This window comes from Silene latifolia, chromosome 7 (genome assembly GCF_048544455.1).
Source record: "Silene latifolia isolate original U9 population chromosome 7, ASM4854445v1, whole genome shotgun sequence".
Classification (NCBI taxonomy): Eukaryota; Viridiplantae; Streptophyta; class Magnoliopsida; order Caryophyllales; family Caryophyllaceae; genus Silene; species Silene latifolia.
Window position 1 is genome coordinate 15,531,820 of NC_133532.1, and position 23,473 is coordinate 15,555,292.

The window sequence follows — 23,473 nt, forward strand, 5'->3', positions numbered from 1 at the left end:
GGTTCTCGTGTCCCTTGAACTTAGGGATATCCGTCATGTTAAAGTTAGTTGGCAATTTGGAATTGACGGCTTCATATTTGCGATTGTTCTCCCTATAAATGTCATCACCCTTAAGGTACATCAATTGCTCCTCTAGGTATTGGAGTCTTTTCTCAGCTGAAGTCATTCCCATGAGAGGATTATCATCCCTAGATTCATCATCGGAATTACGTAGTACTTCACTTTCATGAGGAGGCAACCTTCCCTCAACGGAAAAGATACGGCCTTCGATAAGCTCAAGGCGGTCATATGTTTGTTCTTGGGTAATTTGCATTTGGGCTAGCGCGGCGAGGATTCGATCATTACCGTCTTGAAGGTGGTGGAGATTCGTTTCATCACTTGATCCGGGCATCTTGGAAACTGGATAAGAGATCGGCGACGAATCAAAACACGATCGACCATTCTATCACACTTGCTAAAAGAGGAAAAGTTTTGACTCGTGAAGTGGGTGTGTGCCACTTGTGTTGAGTGAGTTTTGAAGAAAGACAAGGTCTTTGAAAATGTGTGTCCTAGTCAACTGTAGTGTAGTTGTAGGAGTGGACTCGAGGTGAGGCTTTGAAATGGGCTTGTGGCCCGAATTTTGACACGACAAACGGACAGAGTTTTGACCGGATTTTGCGCTAATTGGAAGCCCTATTTCGAAATTCTTGTTTGAAAAAGGGTTTTGATTTTTGAAAATTCGTCATGGTTTTGTTTAGAAATGGTGATCACATAAGGTTTACACATTTATACAAGCATTATAACGGGATGCTGAGTGCATTTAAAAGGGATTTGGTTTAAAGGGTAGGTTGCCATACCGAACCATCAAACCCGAAGTCTGTGGAGAGGCTCGTGCCAAAAAAGAGTAAGGCCGATTCCTAGTCCATTTCCTCAAGTAGTGAAGGCCCTTGATACAAACAAGAGTAAGCATCATGGTATGGATGACGTCAATCGCTATCCATCCTTAGGCCCAAATAAGAATTAGGACCGTTTAGACGGGACGATTGGTCGAATGGGTTGGGTTGGGCCTAGGAAGGCCGAGTTAAACGGTCTAGGAAGACCGAGTTATGAAAACCGACAATTGTCTTGTACAAACTATTTCCTAACCTTGTTCAAGTTTCACCCTTGGCTACACGTAAGTGTATTATCCCCAGCGGAGTCGCCAAACTGTGGACAGCGGGCCGCCCACGGGGGCGCTTGGTGAGAACGAAACAAGCGTTTGCATTTTGTATGGAGTCGCCACCAATTTTTATGGGAAATTGGAACCGTTCGAATACCTCGTGTCATGTCAAGACACAAAGTAGTGACATGAACACTAAGCAATCGTTACCCTTAGCATTCTATGTCTAGAATGACTCTCGTGGATGCCAATGAACACGGGTGCTCACGGAGATCTGGAGTAAGGGGTGAGGGTACGTATTAGGAAGCTCTTTTGATCGAACACCTAATCCCGCCCGCCTCGATAGCGGCCTCTACTAATGATTAGGGAAGTTATTCGTACTTGATATATCGTCGGCTATATGCATGCAATGCAACATCCAAGTTTTAATCCTAGCATGTGAAAATTAACTAAGTCGGTTGACACGTAATTAGCATGCAATTGGGTCGAAGTAGGAATTTAAGGTTGATTTACATGTGAAAACATACAAATGATAAAAGAAATACAATAACTATAAATTACAATAACGAAAATTACATTAATTACATTGGAATAGGCGATTTATGTCGAAAATACCTTTAAAACGGATGATTTGAGAAAAAGAATAAAAGAATTACGAACAGAACAGAAGTGATATTACGGATAATAGTTAGTTAATACGTAATCTAATTAAATTATGTCAAGGCAGAAACGGAGTTTAGGGACAGAACTCAGCCAGGAACAGGCGCAGCAGAGCTGCGTCTTTTGAATAAGCGCGTGACGCGCGCGTCTGTTCCTTTGGCTCGCCCGCCGTGAAGCCGTGATTGCAAGCCGTTAATGTCGATTGGTGATTTAAAGGATTAATTTAATTATTTACTCGGATGAAAGTGATTAATAGGTTATTACATATGAATGATGGTCATGAAAACAGTAAAACATGAATGAGACGGATGCAAACGGATTAATTACATGATGGAATAATGATAGAAGTGAAAAATATTAATGAGTCCTCTATTGAAATTAATTAACTAACATTAGATACGATGGATTAATGACAAATATGCGACGAATATGACAAAAGACGGATTAAACTATATCAAGGACGAATTTCAGAAACCCAATATGAACGAATTGAATCTCTACAACCCGGAATTGAATTTTAATGACGAAAACCCGCAAATATGGATTAATTGGGATTTAAGTCGGATTTGATGAATTAAACATGTGAATGATGATAATTAATATACATGTGAAATTAATATGTTATCATGATGAAGAATAGACAAACGAATAAGCAAAAGAAGGATTTTGGATACGAAATTCAAAGGACAAACGAAGAAGAAAGGAAGCAGGAACTGCGGCAGCCTCACGAAGAGGCGCAAGCAGAATCGCGCTCCTTCAAGAGGCGGCGATTCTTGCGTCCTTTCTCGACGGTTATCTACTGGAAATCCGCAAAAACAGGTTTTAACAAAGGGTTTTAGAAATCGGTTTTAACGGTATTTTCGACGTAAATCTTAAAATTGATGATACGAAAAGTAAAATACAATAAATAAATAAGGATTATACACCCTCAGACTTACATGTTGACGAAACGAGAAGAACTAAGATATCGATTAGTGATGCTCGACGCGAATGCAAAGAGAGTGCCCTCGTAAGCGGAAAACGATTAATTAATTAAGTTGATTGAGTGTAGTTGGTCAAATTGGTCGGTCATGCAACGGAGAGGCTGGTACCCGGAAAGATCCGAGCTTACGTGGTCGAAAGTTCAAGCACGTAGGCGCCAATAAGTAAGAACAAAGTCTAGAATGCAAAGGGAGAAGAGAAGGGCGGACACTCGCGTGAGAAATATGAGGAGCAAAGGCTCCTATTTATACTATTCATGTGAAGGAATTAGGGTTTCGGAGACTCTTTGGAAGTGAATCTCGGAAAGATATGAGAAAGATACGAGAAACATGCAGAAAAGGGCCTGGGAAGAGGCGCAGCAGCCACTGCGTCTCTTGGAAGAGGCGCAGCGCCTGCTGCGTCTATTCCCAGGAGGTTTCCTCCTGCTGAAGAAAGATTTCCGCGTTTGAGTTATGGTAGGACGGAATGTAACACCCCGTAATTTCGAACCATTATTATTTTGCGGAAGTAATTTATTAATCAAGTAAAATTTGATATTAATGTATTTGAAATAATAATAATTCAAAGAAATATAATATTTTTTTTATTTTGAAGAAAAGTATTTATTTTGATAGTTTCGAAATGTTTAAAAATAGTTCAAACCGTGTAAAAACTTTTTATTTTGAAATAAGGGCATATCGGGGAAAAATGACAACTCTATTGAAAATTGGGCAAACGATTATGGAAATGGGTCATATGAATACTCAATTTTCTTGTAATCTCGTGTTTCAGAACTTTGGTCATGTTGGAATTTGCATTTGACAAGCGGTTCTAATTATTATCGAAACGAGCCAAAACCGACTCGTAAAATCCCGACTAAAACCCGCTCCCTTCCTCTTTTCTTTCCTTTCCCGCGGCACCTCCTTTCCCCTTCCTTTTTTTCTGATTTTTCTTTGTCCTTCTTCATTCTAAACTATTCCAAACAATAAAACACCATTATCATACCAAAACTAAGCTTTTTAAGCTAGTTTTCACCATAACTTCCTCATTTCTTGTCGGATTTTCACAAAATTTATATTTTCGGAATCCTCTCTTCGAGATCTACAACCTAGTATGTTTTAATTTCAGTTTTCTTGATGTTGATTTAAGACGAATTTGGGCAAATTTCGGTTTTTTGTACTTATAATTGTGTTTTTATTGTTTATTTAGGTGAAGATTTGGAGGACGAGTTTGGAGACTCGTATGTTGTTGAAGATAGTAGCTAGTTGCATGTTAGGGTTTTGTTTTCAAGGTGCTAGTTGCTCATTTTATAGCTTAAGGTAACATATTTCGAGTTACTCGACGAATAATCGTCACATTCTTTGCTTTTTGTATGTTTTTGTGATTTTTGTTTGAGTAGTAAATTTTCACATGATAAAATGGGTTGCATGCATGTCTAATGCTTGTCTTTTGTTAGATTAAGTTAACATATTAGTATAGGAATGATTAATTGATGTTTCAGGCGATGTTAAACTGAACAAAAATGGAGAAATGGAGGGATGGGGGTGGCGGCAGAGCCCACTACGCTTTGGGGTTGGCCCGGGTTGGTCCGTTGCTTGTTTCGCGGTTTTTCATGCTTTGTTCATCGTTTTAGGTTCATTAATGTTATAGTTAGAATAAGTAACATATGGTTAAACCTTTGAAATGAATAATGTTAGTAGTAAAGATAATGAGGTTGGTAAAATTATGCTTATATTGATAGTTATCACATGTTAGGATAGATTATAAAATGAAATTGTAATGAATAGGCTCAAAATGAATTTTATAGTGATAATTGTAATGTTTTGATGATTGTGCGAAAAAATCGAGCCTTAGTCCCTTTGATGATTCGATGTCGATCAATTGTGTGATTGGTCACCGCAATTTAACCCGTACCTGTCGCAGGACTGGGGTTGCGGGTAAAAATTCGGTTGGATGAAAATTAATGTGAAAAATGGATAATTGGCCTTTTACTTGTTTTAGGCCATTCATTAAGTTTTAGTTCACATGTGTTGTTGGTTGAATTTAATAGTTCCTTATATTGTAGAAACGGCCCTAGATTCCCTGAAACCTTTAATATTGTTAATAATGTTAGAAATGGAATTGGTATTGAATACTTTTTGCAGGTTGTTGTGTTTGTCATAGATAGGTCTTTATAGTCTTTGACGAGTATATGTTCACTGCTTAATAGCCTTTGTGTTCCTGACTTGGTGGGTTTATATCCAAGTTGGGGCATGACCTCGTTACTTATTTTGATAGTAAGTGGTCAGCTTAAGTACTAGCCAACCCTTTGGTGGACTCCTTAGGGTACCACTTTGTTTTAGAAAAATTGTGGGTCTTGGGTGCGGTGGTGTGTATCCGCATGTCTAGGTCTCTTGTGATTTTAGGCTAGGGTTGTGTTGTGTCTTGGCCATGTTTTGATAGAACCTCTGAGCCAAGATACCGGTTCGATTACCTTCCCTACCTCGTGGTATAGACTCGAGTTACAGAGTGACTATTGACGGTGCTAAGAACTTATGCCTGTCTTTGATATATTGCCCTTTCTTGTATGGTGATTTTATGAATTGTAATAGGTGAGATGTAAGCCGGTTACAATTGATAAAGTTTGGATTACTATTTGTTATATGTTTCACATGATAGTTTAATTTGGTCAGTTTAGTGGTCATATGTTAGAATACTCGATAGTTAATTGATTTATGATGTTGTTTACATGTTACACTACATGTTACATTAAATTTGACATTTCGTGGCTGGGAGGACTCGAAGTTACTCCCCACTGAATTGTGGCTTTCGTGTTTGTATAAAATGCGATTGACAGGTTGATGATTAAATGGGGTACACAGACGAGCTAGTGAGCAAAAGAACCTTGGACTTAGTTGTCTATATTTTGTAGTAAACCTTTTAACTTTTGTTTGTATTTATATTTTGGAGGGACATATGTCTCCCTCATCTATTTTGGTTTGTATCACTATATCCCCGCGTCTTTAATTATGTTATGTAAATTAGTTTGTTAGATTTTGCAGGTTTTGGCACTCTCCTTTTGGAAATGTTTGTGAATGGTTTAGAAAAGTTTTTAAAATTACAGGTTTTATTTGGTTGAACCAATTACAAACATATCCTGTCAGTTTTTCTGTAGAATTTTACGTGTTTATTTAACGCTATATGTGAGGGTGTCACAGTTGGTATCAGAGCTTGTTGCTCCCGACGCACGTTTGTGCACCCCACTTAAAATCACTTGACCTTTAAATAATAAACTTGAGAGATGGGTAGGATGGGTAGATTTAGGATTTTATGTGGTAGTCTGTTTGTGATTGCTATTTGTTAGATTCTAACCAATGTTCTATTTTGCGAGATGGCTCTTCAAGAAACGTAGATAATGCAATCTTACCAGCTGGGTTTGTTAATTGTTAGTTATTAATTTTCGTGTCGTTGAAGCTATGACCGTGATCTTACTCGTTGGTGACCAAGACTGAGTGGCCGTTGCCGAATGTTGAAGATTGGTTATGCCAAATGATGAATGCTTCCACTTTCTCGATACTTCTTTTCGTATTCAGTGTATCTTACCTTAATCTTCCAATCTCGTTGTTTATTCGTCTTTTTAATTCCTCTTCTCTCGCCTTGGTAACTACTCTTCTATTCTTTCTCCCGATTCATCCTTGGTTCGTTTTCTTCTTATAATAAGAGTCCTTGTGGACACCTTCCTTTTATTCCGCAGGATAGTTCCCTTGTTCAAGAGAACCCAGTTTTGAGAGAATGTATCATTGGAGGGCGTGAACGAGTTGAGAAATTGATTGTTTAGGGTTTGAGTTGTATAGGAAAATATAACTTGGGATCCTTTGGTTAGTCTTGTTAGTTGTGTTTGATATGAGAACTTAGTGAAATGAGAAACACCTTGGGATTTATGTCTATTGAGAGCTTGTTTGTTATAGATGATTGAGCATGGGTACTACCATAGCACATAAGATGGAATGAACTTGAGCTACTTCATTTGAGAGTCTCGATGTTTCCTGTGGAGAATTAAAGGAATGATAGTTAGCACTAATCCTTGTAGGCCTTGAAAGGAATACAATAGGACATTGATGTTGCTTAATGGATTGGTATCGTACTTTGGAATTAGTTAGTTTGTTAAACCTTTTGAGTTGACCAAATCTAGTATAGAGTAGCCCTTGTTGACCTTTCGAAATTTGAGAACACGTGGTTGACCTTATTAATCATATCTGGATTTGGAAATTTTGGGTGGAATGTTGTTCGATGTAGTTCGTGAGTTCAAGGTTGTGATTCTAATTTATGGTATCGGAGACTAGAAGTATTAAGTGGTGAGATGATGGAGTTGACAAGCTATGGTACTTGGGGATGACATAGTAAGTGAAGTTCAATGACGAGAATTGTAAAGGAGATACTTTGGGACATGGGTGGTAACAAATGAATTTGTGTGGTGAATTAATTTTGGCTCTTAGAACCAATTGAGTTGAGGAATACCTACCCTCGTGGAGTCCTTGTTAGTCCTATGATTTGGTGGACTTTTGAGGCTTTGTTGAGCACCTTAGTGATGTAACCTTACCATATCGATCATAAGCTTTGATGAGTGTTTGGTAAGCAGTAACCCTTTCATTATGCCGCTTCTGTTCTCCTTTCCTTCTCTTTAACGATCATTGAACCCTGTTTTTATGCCAAAGTTTACGTGTCTTCTTCTTGCCCGAGATATCTTCTTAACTCGAATACCTCTTATTTTTGCCAACCGTTATCTTTACGGTCCGACTCCTTAGTTTCCTAACTTGTCAGGCTCATGCACCCTTCGAAAATATTTTACCGTTTCTCTATCCCGTTATCACTCCTTATCTCCTTAGTATAGTTGGTACCTTGTTGACCATGTTTACAGAGTTAGTGAGATGTGACTTGAGGATATAGGATTGACTAAGTAGTCGAGTTTGTGATTGGCTTCCATAATCACTTTGGAGATGAGGGTTTGATAATGTATATGTTACCGTGTGAGAAATGTTAAATGTGGGATTATTAGTTGGTTTTAGTGAGTGATATTGATTAATACTTGAGGTATGGTATGAGAGTGAGAGTAAGCTACATTATTGGGAGGTTTTAGCACTTGTTTTGGTAACTAGAAAGGGTAATGGTATGGTTGACACCAATTGTTAGGCTAAGGAACATAATTTCAATTTATGGCTTTAGGAACTCTGAGGTGATAAAGTGTTGTTACAATTATGACCTTGTTCCTTGAGAATTTGATGGTAAGTAAGTTTAGGATATCAAATTTGAAAGAATACTCCTTGGGGATGTTGATGACCAGAATGGATTGGTGATGTGATTTGGTATTAGTTGGCTCTTGAGAGTTCTTGAGTTGAGAGAGACTTAGTATTGAGAAGAATTTGTTAATCCTATAGTTTTATAGACCTTGAGGTCGCATTGAGTACTTGAGATGATGGGACGGTGTTGTAGCTGAGTGTAGCTGAGTGTAGTTCCGCATTTGGCAATCCTTAATAAGTAAAAGGATAGAGGAACTTGAGATCCTATTAATTTTTCGGATTTTGGGGTGGGTATGTTACTACCTTGTTTTGAAATGAGAACCTTGTAGAATATTTGAGGAACCCATAGTTGACACTAGTTGGATACGAATATAACTTTGTTGGAAGCCTTGACCTTAGGCTTGTGAAATTGTTTCGGGATGTTTGAGGATTTGGAGCGATGAGATCACACTTAGAGTGAAATATCTTGTTCCAGGGAATATATTAGGAAGAGGTAACATAAGCGATTGAGGAAACCCTTGGGAGTGATGTGGTTATGAGTTTTGTTGTTAGGAAGTTTTCGGAACCGTTTTGAGTGATGTTGTTGTTTGAGATAAGAGTGTCTGGCGTTTCCTTGTTGTCTAATCTCCCTTCTTCCTTGATCATGAGCGTTACCGCTCATACCTCTTTTCCTTACTTCATCATACTCCTCTCATAAGTTTGATGTTGGTTCTTATGAAACTCCATCTTTGACACCCTGTTAGGTTCGACTTCAATTCTTACCCCATGAAATTCATTATAGCTCTCTTGTTGATTAAGTTTGAGCTCTCTTAACATACTTTGTTTTTATGCTATCTAAGTTACTTTCCTTTTTTGTACGACTTCTAAACTTTCAAGCTACCAGTTTCGATTCATTCATAAAAGTTTATGTCACTTCTGCAAACCTAACCTATTTTTAAAGATTTGAAAATGAAATTTTGATTTATTTCCGTAAGGTAATCCTTTTTCTTACTCTTTTTCCGAGTTACTAAGCCGTATTTAATCATAATTAGTAAAGATATTATTCTTATTATATAACTTTAAACTAAAATTTTGAAAATGCTTTTATGATTTTTAATGGTTTTAACATTAATGAATATTAAATCTCGTTATTGGAGACGTCCCAATAATGGGTTTTCTCATTTATTGGTGTAGAAATATTTTTATATATCTTGATATGAATGTGGATGTTCTTGTCTGATCAACAAGAGTATCACCGTTTCTTTGAAAAGATACCTATATTTTTCTTATGATTATATTATTAAGATGTTGTATACTATAATTTCTCCTTCTAAGTTTCGAGGGCGAAACTTTTTAAAAGGAGGGGTGATTGTAACACCCCGTAATTTCGAACCATTATTATTTTGCGGAAATAATTTATTAATCAAGTAAAATTTGATATTAATGTATTTGAAATAATAATAATTCAAAGAAATATAATTTTTTTTTATTTTGAAGAAAAGTATTTATTTTGATAATTTCGAAATGTTTAAAAATAGTTCAAACCGTGTAAAAACTTTTTATTTTGAAATAAGGGCATATCGGGGAAAAATGACAACTCTATTGAAAATTGGGCAAACGATTATGGAAATGGGTCATATGAATACTCAATTTTCTTGTAATCTCGTGTTTAAGAACTTTGGTCTTGTCGGAATTTGCATTTGACAAGCGGTTCTAATTATTATCGAAACGAGCCAAAACCGACTCGTAAAATCCCGACTAAAACCCGCTCCCTTCCTCTTTTCTTTCCTTTCCCGCGGCACCTCCTTTCCCCTTCCTTTTTTTCTGATTTTTCTTTGTCCTTCTTCATTCTAAACTATTCCAAACAATAAAACACCATTATCATACCAAAACTAAGCTTTTTAAGCTAGTTTTCACCATAACTTCCTCATTTCTTGTCGGATTTTCACAAAATTTATATTTTCGGAATCCTCTCTTCGAGATCTACAACCTAGTATGTTTTAATTTCAGTTTTCTTGATGTTGATTTAAGACGAATTTGGGCAAATTTCGGTTTTTTGTACTTATAATTGTGTTTTTATTGTTTATTTAGGTGAAGATTTGGAGGACGAGTTTGGAGACTCGTATGTTGTTGAAGATAGTAGCTAGTTTCATGTTAGGGTTTGGTTTTCAAGGTGCTAGTTGCTCATTTTATAGCTTAAGGTAACATATTTCGAGTTACTCGACGAATAATCGTCACATTCTTTGCTTTTTGTATGTTTTTGTGATTTTTGTTTGAGTAGTAAATTTTCACATGATAAAATGGGTTGCATGCATGTCTAATGCTTGTCTTTTGTTAGTTTAAGTTAACATATTAGTATAGGAATGATTAATTGATGTTTGGACGATGTTAAATGAACAAAAATGGAGAAATGGAGGGATGGGGGTGGCGGCGGCGGCGACAGGCCGAGCAGCCCACGGCGCCTTGGGGTTGGCCCGGTTGGTCCGTTGCTTGTTTCGCGGTTTTTCATGCTTTGTTCATCGTTTTAGGTTCATTAATGTTATAGTTAGAATAAGTAACATATGGTTAAACCTTTGAAATGAATAATGTTAGTAGTAAAGATAATGAGGTTGGTAAAATTATGCTTATATTGATAGTTATCACATGTTAGGATAGATTATAAAATGAAATTGTAATGAATAGGCTCAAAATGAATTTTATAGTGATAATTGTAATGTTTTGATGATTGTGCCGAAAACTGAGCCTTAGTCCCTTTGACTGATTCGATGTCAGTCAATTGTGTGATTGGTCAGCCGCAATTTAACCCGTACCTGTCGCGGGACTGGGGTTGCGGGTAAAAATTCGGTTGGATGAAAATTAATGTGAAAATGGATAATTGGCCTTTTACTTGTTTTAGGCCATTCATTAAGTTTTAGTTCACATGTGTTGTTGGTTGAATTTAATAGTTCCTTATATTGTAGAAACGGCCCTAGATTCCCTGAAACCTTTAATATTGTTAATAATGTTAGAAATGGAATTGGTATTGAATACTTTTTGCAGGTTGTTGTGTTTGTCATAGATAGGTCTTTATAGTCTTTGACGAGTATATGTTCACTGCTTAATAGCCTTTGTGTTCCTGACTTGGTGGGTTTATATCCAAGTTGGGGCATGACCTCGTTACTTATTTTGATAGTAAGTGGTCAGCTTAAGTACTAGCCAACCCTTTGGTGGACTCCTTAGGGTACCACTTTGTTTTAGAAAAATTGTGGGTCTTGGGTGCGGTGGTGTGTATCCGCATGTCTAGGTCTGCGCAGATTTTAGGCTAGGGTTGTGTTGTGTCTTGGCCATGTTTTGATAGAACCTCTGAGCCAAGATACCGGTTCGATTACCTTCCCTACCTCGTGGTATAGACTCGGGTTCTGAGTGACTATTGACGGTGCTAAGAACTTATGCTGTCTTTGATATATTGCCCTTTCTTGTATGGTGATTTTATGAATTGTAATAGGTGAGATGTAAGCCGGTTACAATTGATAAAGTTTGGATTACTATTTGTTATATGTTTCACATGATAGTTTAATTTAGTCAGTTTAGTGGTCATATGTTAGAATACTCGATAGTTAATTGATTTATGATGTTGTTTACATGTTACACTACATGTTACATTAAATTTGACATTCCGTGGCTGGGAGGACTCGAAGTTACTCCCCACTGAATTGTGGCTTTCGTGTTTGTATAAAATGCGATTGACAGGTTGATGATTAAATGGGGTACACAGACGAGCTAGTGAGCAAAAGAACCTTGGACTTAGTTGTCTATATTTTGTAGTAAACCTTTTAACTTTTGTTTGTATTTATATTTTGGAGGGACATATGTCTCCCTCATCTATTTTGGTTTGTATCACTATATCCCCGCGTCTTTAATTATGTTATGTAAATTAGTTTGTTAGATTTTGCAGGTTTTGGCACTCTCCTTTTGGAAATGTTTGTGAATGGTTTAGAAAAGTTTTTAAAATTACAGGTTTTATTTGGTTGAACCAATTACAAACATATCCTGTCAGTTTTTCTGTAGAATTTTACGTGTTTATTTAACGCTATATGTGAGGGTGTCACACGGAAATAATTCGATTATCTTATGAATATTACGGGATATTATTTGCCAAAAGATAAAATTTGTGAAATATGGAAATGAAATATCCGGAACATTCCAGAACATTCTGACTCGGGATTTAACAGTTATCAGAAAATGGAGACGGTTTTTGACCCGGACTCCGAATGTACTCTAATTACTGCCAAAACGACCGTATCGGGACGTAGAGGACAACCATGAGGTAGACGTTAATATTTGAGCAATCACTTAACGATAATCTTACGAACTGTCACAAATCGTTCGGCGTATCAATCATGCGGCCCAATCATCACCGGGTGGTTTGCGGGAGGTGCAGAAATGAGGTATCTACACTTTTAAGGGTGGTAGAATGTAACATTCCGTTTGATGTCTATGAGTGTCTTGATTTTGGATTTGATAGTAGATGATACTATGGAGCTAGCAGCGTTAGAGGATGGCAGTTGGTTATGTATGGAGTTGGTGTCGTGAGAGATATATATGTGGTGGATACGATATCGTGAGTCATGATTAAGGAAGTAAACATAGTTGGTGGAGTGGGTGTCAAGAATTCATGTTTTATGTTTGGTCGAGTTCTTGAGTTCTTAGTTATGTTGTTGTGTCTTGGTCGAGTTAGCATGGTTGTTTCATGTATGGGTTAAACTTCAGGGACGAAGTTCTTTTTAAGGAGGGAAGACTGTAATACTCCGTATTTATAAGTCTTGGGGTACTCTATCGAGTAGGCCTTACTCTGTCGAGTAAGGGTAAGTTGCGTTTTAGAAAAGTTTCTGACCTGTTGGGTACTCGATCGAGTAGCTGGGATACTCGATCGAGTAGGGGGTACTCGATCGAGTACCTTGGGTACTCGATCGAGTAGCCGGTTTTACGAGGAGTTTTCTCGGGTTTTGTTAATTATGCGATTAAGATATATAACCTTCGTCGTCATTATTCTAAACACTTTTGCAAAAACCTAAATTACTGTTTAAGAGAGAAAGCAAGCAAGTTCTTCATCTTAATCGCATTATTAGCAATCCCCGGAGTTTGGAAGGTCAGTTCTCAGCGTTGATTATACCGTTGAGTTCCTTGCGTCGAGGGTAAGATCTATGTACCCTTTTTGTTGTCTTTCCTTTGAATTGGTTAAACCCTAATATAGGAATTTGGGGGTTTTTGAGTAGTATGTGATTTGGTAGCATTTATGTGTATGTATGATAAGAGGAGGATTTGTAGAAGAGGCTTTTTGATACAGCTGTAGAGACCGTCTGATTGTTGTGCTTTCCAGGTAGGATTTCCTACTCAGTATTAGTCCCATAATGGGATGATTGTTGACGTGTTGTGGTTGATTGAATAATATAGTAATTGTATTGTGACGGTTTGTTGATTATGATTGTTTGTCTCTGGTTCTCGAGGCGTGTCCTCGGCTGAGTGGGGTCACTTGCGGGAGTGGCTTCACGCCCTAGTTTCGCCTTCTGTGGAACCCGCCACAGAAGGGATGTGCACATTAATGGACAGGGTTATCGCTCATTATGAGGAGCGGGGATTTGGTGGGTACGGGCTGCGGTCCCCCATGGCAGGATCGGTCCAGGTGGACGGATCGGTGATGGAGATTGTTGGAATTGGTGTGGTTGTGTGTGTGATGATTAAGGTCATGTCATTTATCTTATTGTTGATATATATTGAGTTGTGTGATTAATCTTGACCCGGTTGTTGTTTTATAAACCTGCGGTGATCCATTCGGGGATGGTGAGCAGATATTGAGCAGGTATGAGATGAGTACTGGGATAGCTGGGATTGGCACGATATGATGATAGAAGTCTTCCGCTGTAGCTTAGTAGTTTTTTTACATTTCAGTTAGAACAGTAAACAGTCAGTTTGAGAACATGTATTTGTACTTTAGGTTTTGGTTTCGAGATTGTAACCTTTCACTAAGTGTTTCTATTTAAACGTTGTTTCTTTATTGTTTATTTGATTATCATTGCCTCGGGTAACCGAGATGGTAATATCTTCATACCTGAGTGGTCCTGGTAAGGCACTTGGAGTATGGGGGTGTTACATTGAGCCTCATGTTGTACTTTCGTAGCCTTGCGAAGAACTTGCGAAGTTTTGCAATATGTCCCTCTGTTTCCTTGGACTTGACAATCATGTCATCTACGTATACCTCAACTTCTTTGTGCATCATGTCATGTAGGAGTGTAGTTGCGGTGCGTTGATATGTAGCTCCGGCGTTGATCAATCCGAACGGCATTACCGTATAGCAATAGGTTCCCCACTGGGTGACAAAGGCGGTCTTATGCATATCTTCCATGGCCATCTTGATTTGGTTGTAACCCGCATACCCATCCATGAAGGATAGTAATGCGTGGTCAGCAGTATTGTCCACCAATATGTCGATGTGAGGTAGAGGGAAGTCATCTTTTGGACTTGCTTTGTTTAAGTCCCTAAAGTCAACACAAACACGGATTCTCCCATCCTTTTTGGGTACGGGTACTATGTTAGCTACCCGTCGAATACTAAACTTTGATGAACCGGCTTTGAATTGCTTGTCAACTTCTTCCTTAATCTTTAGAGCCCATTCTGTTCTCATTCGTCGAAGCACATTTCACGAGTTTGAAACCTGGCTTAATCGGAATCCTATGTTCGGCAATATCCCTGTCGATCCCTGGCATGTCTTTGTAGGACCAAGCGAAAACGTCTTTGAATTCATTTAGGAGGTCTATGAAATCGGCCCTTTCGATAGAGCTCAAGGTAGTCCCTATCCTAAGTTCTTGGAGTTCTAGTTCGGTTCCAACATTGATGGGTTCGGTGTCCTCTATTACTGGTCCCCTTCCCCTTCCTGTAGTATTTCTTTGGCTATGTAGGGAGGTATTTCGATCGAGTCTGGGTCTTGGTCATCCTCAGTATCATCATAAACAGAATTGCACTCAAGATAACACAAAGAGTAAGCAGAACCTGATTTATTCATATTAAAATTTGAGTAGAGTTGAAACAAAGAAGCTAACTGATCCATGGTCAGTGGCGGTAAAGGAACAATGGTTGGGGCATTCCCCGAACTACTGTGACTACTCGAGGCTAAGCTAGGAGAAATAAAGGGAGTGGGGATGACGACAGGAGTAGACTCTCTAATGACTTCTCTAGACTCCGACTCCGACTCCGACTCGAACTCATCGTCTTCAGGTTCTCCTTTGAACATCTCTCCTTCTCTAGTGGTGAGCTTGAAGAGTCTTCCTTGATTGTTGGTCCACTTGATTGATTTTCTCCATCCTTTCGCCGTTGTCTTGTGTCGGTTCGTGATTAACGCGGTGGGGTTGAAGCGATCGTCTTGAAGTATCATGGTAATGATCTCATCCTGCGCGGCCCTGACGAATCGATCTTCTCCAAACAATAGGCTAACAGCTTGTTCGTCTAAGCAAGGTGCTTGACGGGTTTTGACGGTAGGAACCGTTTCTGGAGGGATAAAGTAGCAATCGTGAAAGATCTCGATTCCGACTAGCTTCCTCTCAAGATAATGCCAAGGCTCGGGAAATCCGTGAAAGAGTTCTAGACTTCCTTCTTGAACAAAGTACCCATTTAAGGTAGGGAGATAGGGTCGCATTTGGACTCCTACGTGCTTGCGGTTTTGGACTTGGGCAAGCATTTCGAGAACCTCCTCTTTCGTGGGTTTGTACCCTAGTCCAAGTGGTATCCTCTTTGAGTTGCCTTCCTTGTATGGTGCGAAGGTATTCTTCCGAATAAGGTTCAAAGGCATTCCAGGGAAGTATCCCTGGGATTTGAGTATGTGGTTGACCACCAAGTTGGAGTAGGGATCATAATACAAGGGTGCTAATTCACTTTCTATGACACTTACACTTTGGAAGCCCCCAAGTTCGTATACAGGATCTGCAAGGACTTGATTGTTCGACTGTTTTTCGATTATTGCCTTGATGGGTGACGAAGTGATTGTCACTACTTTTCCATTTAGTAGGATCTTGATCTTTTGATGAAGGGTGGATGTTACCGCTTTGGAAGCGTGAATCCACGGCCTTCCTAGAAGTATGTTGAATGAAGCTTCAATGTCCACTATTTGGAAGTTAACCTTTCGTTCGATTGGCCCTGTGGCTATGGTTAGGTTAACAAGTCCTACCACTTCTCGTCGTGTACCGTCATACGCACGCACACCTTGATTGGTAGGGGTCCAATCCGACTCTTTCATGCCTAGTTTGTATGCCGTTTTGAGAGGTATGACGTTGACCGCGGAGCCGTCATCCACCAAGGTCATTGGCACATTCTTCTTTAGACAAATGACAGTGATGTATAGAGCAAGGTTATGACTAGCGCCAAAAGGTGGCAAATCTTCGTCCGAGAAAGTAATATGATTACTTAGCTTCGGTGATTCTTTGAAGACCAAGTTGACTACATCTTCAGGAGTGGAGTTATGTGCTACATTTAGCTTGGCCAAAGCTTGCAGTAAAGCTTGGCGATGTGGGAATGAGCTTGCTACTAATTGCCAGACCGAAAGATCAGCCTTTGTCTTCTGTAATTGCTTGAGCAAATGATCAGTGGAGTCATCTTCGTTGTCACTTGGTGTGATGATGTTGGTTGGACCATTTTGAGTAGTGCTTTGATATGGACGACCCGAACGAGTTAGGTGGTCCACATCTTGGTCTTCACCATTTTGGACTATTTCTTTGACTAGGGAGTTTTCAATGAGATACTCGTCCTCGTCATCGTCGGCCCAAACTTCATTGATTGCAGTTAGTTCCCTCATTCTCATGATATCATCTTCCAGTCGTATGATTTGGTCGACTAGTTTATCAACCACGGTGACTACTTCTTGCATAGTAGCATTTTGAGAGAAGATTAGTGGCACATGTTCTTCGGGTGTTGCGTTGGGATCGCGTAAAGTTATCACCACATTTTCTAATTCCCAAACTTGTCTATCCACACTCCTTGCCCAGGTGATGAAGTCGGAAATGGTAGGGGAGATAGTAGAGTAGAGCCCTTCATTCTCGATTGCATAAATTTCATTTTCGATTGGAGAAATGAGGTGTGAGCAATCTAAGGTAGATTCATCACTTGTGATCACTAGAACTCCAAGAGGATTCTGAGTGTTGTTGGGCTTGCCTCCCGGTGGTATTGGTAGTCGACCATCTTCAATCATGTCTTGAAGCACGTTTTTCAACTTGTAGCATTTTTCTGTGTCGTGCCCCTTACCCCTATGGTATTCGCAGTACGAATTCTCGTCCCAGAACTTGGACTTCCTTTCGGGTTCGAGAGTAGGTCCAATGGGTTGGAGTTTACCTTGCTTTATTAACCTTTTTAGAGCGTTGGAGTAAGTGTCCCAAGGTTTGTGAATTTCCTTGGTGGGGTACTTTTCTTGGATGGCTCGAGAAGGTTAACTTCATCGGTCTTGCTAGTAGAGCCGTATGAACGACTTGTGGACCCTTGATATCCTCGACCTACCGTTTTGGACAAGAGTCCTTTACGGATGTCATCTTCAATCCTTGTCCCTAGTACGGTCAAGTCCTTGAAAGTTTTGATGTTTTGGTATCTCAAATGATTGGCATAGATGGGTTTGAGATTATCCACAAACTTCTCCACAAGAGTAGCTTCATCCGGGCGTTCAACTAGTTGAGTGCTAGTCTTCCTCCACCTACTTAGGAAGTCGATGAATCCTTCTTTGTCATTTTGGGTAAGAACCTCTAGAGTACGCATGTTGACATGGATTTCGGCATTATCCGCATATTGTTTAGAGAACTCGATTGCGGCGTCTTCCCAAGTAGCGACCTTCTTGTGATCTAAGGAATAGAACCATTGCCTCGGGATGGTGTCAAGAGATGAAGGAAAGATCCTTAAGAACATCTCGGGTTTGATGCCTTTGATAGACATGTAATCCTTGAAGGCACGGATGTGGTTCAAAGGGTTCTCGTGTCCCTTGAACTTAGGGATATCCGTCATATTAAAGTTAGTTGGCAATTTGGAATTGACGGCCTCATACTTGCGATTGTTCTCCCTATAAATGTCATCCCCCTTAAGGTACATCAATTGCTCCTCTAAGTATTGGAGTCTTTTCTCATTTTGCAGATCATCCCCATGAGAGGATTTTCATCCTTGGATTCATTGTCAGAGTCACGTAGTACTTCACTTTCATGAGGAGGCAACCTTCCCTCTACGGCATAGATACGGCCCTCAATGAGCTCAAGGCGGTCATAGACTTGGTCTTGGGTAACTTGCATTTGGGCTAGCGCGGCTAGGATTCGATCATTACCATCTTGAAGTTGGTGGAGGTTTGTTTCATCACTTGATCCGGGCATCTTGAAAACTGGATAAGAGATCGGCGACGGATCAAAACACGATCGACCATTCTACCACACTTGCTAAAAGAAGAAATGTTTTGACTCGTGAAGTGGGTGTGTGCCACTTGTGTTGAGTGAGTTTTGAAGAAAGACAAGGTTTCTGAAAATGTGTGTCCTAGTCAACTATAGTGTAGTTGTAGGAGTGGACTCGAAGTGAGGTTTTGAAATGGGCTTGTGGCCCGAATTTTGACACGACAGAGTTTTGACCGGATTTTGCGCTAATTGAAGGTCTATTTCGAAATTTTTGTTTGAAAATGGGTTTTGATTTTTTGAAAAAAAAAATCGTCATGGTTTTGTTTAGAAGTGGTAATCATGTAAGGTATACACATTTATACAAGCATTATAACGGGATGCTGAGTGCATTTAAAAGGGTTTTGGTTTAAAGGGTGGGTTGCTATACCGAACCATCAAACCCGAAGTCTGTGGAGAGGCTCGTACCAAACAAGAGTAAGGCCGATTCCTAGTCCATTTCCTCAAGTAGTGAAGGCCCTTGATACAAACAAGAGTAAGCATCATGGTATGGATGACGTCAATCGCTATCCATCCTTAGGCCCAAATAAGAATTAGGACCGTTTAGACGGGACGATTGGTCGAATGGGTTGGGTTGGGCTTAGGAAGACCGAATGAAACGGTCTAGGAAGACCGAGTTATGAAAACCGACAATTGTCTTGTACAAATTATTCCCTAACCTTGTTCAAGTTTTACCCTTGCTACACGTAAGTGTATTTCCCAATGAGTCGCCAAACTGGATGGACGGGTCGCACGGGGCGCTTGGGAGGAAAAGAGAAACAAGCGTTTGCATTTTTGTATGGAGTCGCCACCAATTTTTATGGGAAATTGGAACCGTTCGAATACCTCGTGTCATGTCAAGGCACAAAGTAGTGACATGAACACTAAGCAATCGTTACCCTTAGCATTCTATGTCTAGAACGACTCTCGTGGATGCCAATGAACACGGGTGTTCACAGATATCTGGAGTAAGGGGTGAGGGTACGTATTAGGAAGCTCTTTTGATCGAACACCTAATCCCGCCCGCCTCGATAGCGGCCTCTACTAATGATTAGGGAAGTTATTCGTACTTGATATATCGTCGGTTATATGCATGCAATGCAACATCCAAGTTTTAAGCCTAACATGTGAGAAATTAATACTAAGTCGGTTGACAGTTAATTAGCATACAATTAATGTCAAAGTAGGATGTATGGTTCAATTATATGCGAATGCATACAAACAATAAAAGAAATACAATAAATATAAATTACAATAATGAAAATTACAACAATTACAATGGAATAGGCGATTTATGTCGAAAATACCTTTAAAACGGATGATTTGAGAAAAAAAGAATAAAAGAATGAAAGAAAGGATCAAATAAATTAACGAACAGGAATTAGCGTGATATTACGGTTAATAGTTAGTTAATATGTAAACTAATTATGCTACGTCAAGGCAGAAACAGAGTTCGGGGTGAGAACTCGGCCAGAACAAAGCGCAGAGAGCCTGCGTCCTTTGGAATAGGCGCGTGACGCTGCGTCTGTTCCTTGGCTCGGATTCATTTGTGAAGCCGTAATTGCAAGCCGTTAATGTTAATTGGTGATTTAATGATCAATTGGTATTATTTACTCGGACGGAAGTGATTAGTAGGTTATTTAACATACGAATGGGTCATGAAAACAGTAAAACATGAATAAGACGGAATTAACATAGGATGGATTAATTACAGGAGTGAAAAATATTAACAAACCAAACAAATTAATTCAATTAAGTAGGTTAGACACGATGGATTAATGACGAATATGCGATGAATATGACAAATAACAGATGAAAACTATATCAAAGACGAATTCCAGAAACCCAATATTGATGAATTGAATCTCTATAACCCGGAATTGAATTTAATGACGAAAACCCGCAAATATTGGATTATTTGGGATTTAAGTCGAATTTGTGATGATAAAAAGATGATGAATAATAATATACATGTGAATTATATGCTATCATGGCGAAGAATTAACAAACAAACGAAACAAATAAAAGAACTTTGACGAATAACAGAGGACGAACGAAGAAGAAAGGAAGCAGGAACTGCGGCAGCCTCACGAAGAGGCGCAGCAGGAACTGCGCTCCTTCGAAGAGGCGCAGCAGTTGCTGCGTCCTTTCTCGACGGTTATCTACTGGAAATCCGCAAAAGGAAGTTTTAAAGCATGGTTTTAGAAATCGAATTTAATGATATTTTCGACATAAATCTTACATTGATGATTACAATAAACAAATACAATAAATAAAAGAGATTTTTACACCCTCAGACTTACATGTTGACGAAACGAGAAGGACTAAGATATCGATTAGTGATGCTCGACGCGAATGCAAAGAAAGTGCCCTCGTAAGAGGAAAACGATTAAGTTAATTAAGTTGATTGATGTGTAGTTGGTCAAATTGGTCGGTCATGCAAACGGGGAGGCTGGTACTCAGAAGGATCCGAGCTTACGTGGTCGAAAGTTCAAGCACGTAGACGCCAAAAAGTAAGAACAAAGTCTAGAATGCAAAGGGAGAAGAGAAGGGCGGACACTTGCGTGAGAAATATGAGGAGCGAAGGCTCCTATTTATACTAATCACGTGAAGGAATTAGGGTTTCGGAGACTCTTTGGAAGTGAATCTCGGAAAGATATGAAAAAGATACGAGAAATACGCGAGAAAAGGGCACTGGGAAGAGGCGCGGCGCCCACTGCGTCTCTTGGAAGAGGCGCAGACTGCTGCGTACGTTTCCCAAGGGGTTTCCTCTGCGGAAGAAAGATTTCCGTGTTTGAGTTATGGTAGGACGGAAATAATTCGGTTTTCCTTAATATCTTATGTGAATATTACGGGAAATTGTTTACTAAAAGATAAAATTTATGAAATATGGAATAGAAATATCCGGAACATTCCAGAACATTCTGACTCGGGATTTAATGGTTATCAGAAAATGGAGACGGTTTTAGGCCCGGACTCCGAATGTACTCTAATTCATCAAAACGACCGTATCGGCACGTAGATGACAACTAAGAGGTAGACATTAATATTTGAGCAATCACTTGACGATAATCTTACGAATTGTCACAAGTCGTTCCGCGTACCAAACATGCGGCCCAATCATCACCGGGTGGTTTGCGGGAGGTGCAGAAATGAGGTATCTACACGTATACACACCCGTCCAGTCACGACACAATTTAGCAATGGCGAAAGGTTATGTGCTCAAGGATATAATGAAGTATCGACGGCTTGTTGGAAGGTTAGTGTATTTGACAATCACGAGACCTGACTTAGTGTATGCCGTACACATACTATCCCAGTTTGTAAATGAGCCTCGCAAGGAGCATTGGGAAGCGGCTCTAAGGGCCGTGTGGCATCTTAAACGAAGTCCAAGCAAGGGGATATTCCTTAAGAAAGATGGAGATTTGCAAATACGGGGATATTGTGACTCGGATTATGCGAGTTGCCCATTGACAAGGAGATCTTTAAGTGGGTATTTTGTTTCGATAGGGAACTCGCCTATATCATGGAGGACGAAGAAACAGTTAACCGTGGCCAAGTCCACTGCAGAAGCGGAATATAGAGCTATGGGAGCTGTGACTAGCGAGGTGATATGGATAAAAGCGTTCTTGGCTTCGTTGGGGGTTTTTCATACGAAAGCTATGGACATTTATTGTGATAACCAAGCTGCAATATATATAGCGAGAAATCCGGTTTTTCATGATCGGACGAAGCACATTGAGATAGATTGTCACTTCGTCCGTCAACATTTAGTCTCAAATGTGATTAACATGTTCCATGTCCGTAGCAAGGAACAAATTGCAGATTTGTTCACAAAGGCGTTAGGTGGAGAGTTGTTTGATCACTTACTATACAAGTTGGGTCTCGGGTTGCCACGAGCTCCAACTTGAGGGGGAGTATTAGAGTATATTCCTTGATCTTATTCGGTTGTAGTGATCCTTAACTTTAGGGAAGTAAATTATTTTGTTACCTTGTTAATAGGAGCTAACTTAGGAATAGTTAGATTGTATCTTTTGCCTTGTACTGTATATATACATAGGTTTGTATATGCTAGGTTTGATCAATGAGAATTAATCGATTCCCAGACTTCCTTGCTCATTAGAATTTCACAAGTCAAGAACTTGTTGCAAATTCCTTTTCCATGTGTTTTAGCCCTGATGGCATAGGTCGAATCAGTTTCGGAGATAAAGGCAGCAAAAACCAAAGCCAAACACCAGTCCTCCAAAAGGTCAAGTAGTACTCAGATATATCAACATTGTGATTGACAGGCTAGGCCAGATTGCGAAGTTCAAACCGTTTTTTTTTTGTGGGAAAAAAATGAAAAAAGGGTTTGCTGTAGCCAGGAGTTGAACCTGGAATCTTATATAATGAGATTTGCCAATGTACTACTACAGCTTTGGTGATTAGTTAAAGGAAACAAATTAGATATTATCAGTATCAGCCTTGATATGCTGAAGTAAACGTCAAAGTTAGGAAGTCTTCAATCTGTTGGATGTTCTTCATCTACTTGATATCAGTCGATAAAAGTTACACTTTTACTAATTTACATTGTTTATTTGACTTACTTTTATTAGCCCTCCGTAAAATAGAAGCTTTAAATTAAAAGGAGTACCAAATTCACCCCGACTAAAGTACTTGGTATCCCTACTCTTCAAATACAGTTTCTTTTAAGTGGGGCTATTAGTAATTTTGCAATTGTTAGCAACGCCGGTTTGATCATTGAACTCGATGAACATGTGAAAAATATGATTAATAAACTGTCTACTTTTTTTTTTTTTTTCTTCTGTCTGAACCGGTTTGAATAGCTATACAATTGCTTCTATGTGGTTACTAGGAAATGAAGAAAAGATTGCACCCTTAGATGAGTACTTGAAGGAGAACAATTAAATATAACGAGATTTGCTTTACGAGTAATTTTGCAATTCTGAACAACGTTTGATAATTGAACTAGTAAATTCTGAGAGAACCCGAAGTTTACCTCTTCTGAGCGAAAAGGCAGATGGCTCAAAGCTTAGGCCAGA

The 23,473-nt window shown here is 39.3% G+C and overlaps 1 protein-coding gene across 1 annotated transcript in view; it reads left to right on the top strand.

Moving 5' to 3' along the window:
• The window catches only part of LOC141589775 (aspartyl protease family protein 1-like), a 65,337-nt gene that overhangs the window by 39,979 nt on the left and 1,885 nt on the right, over positions 1-23,473 (top strand). Inside the window, 1 exon segment of the mRNA XM_074410399.1 lies at positions 22,563-22,680. Within this exon segment, the coding sequence (XP_074266500.1) occupies positions 22,563-22,680 (118 nt within the window).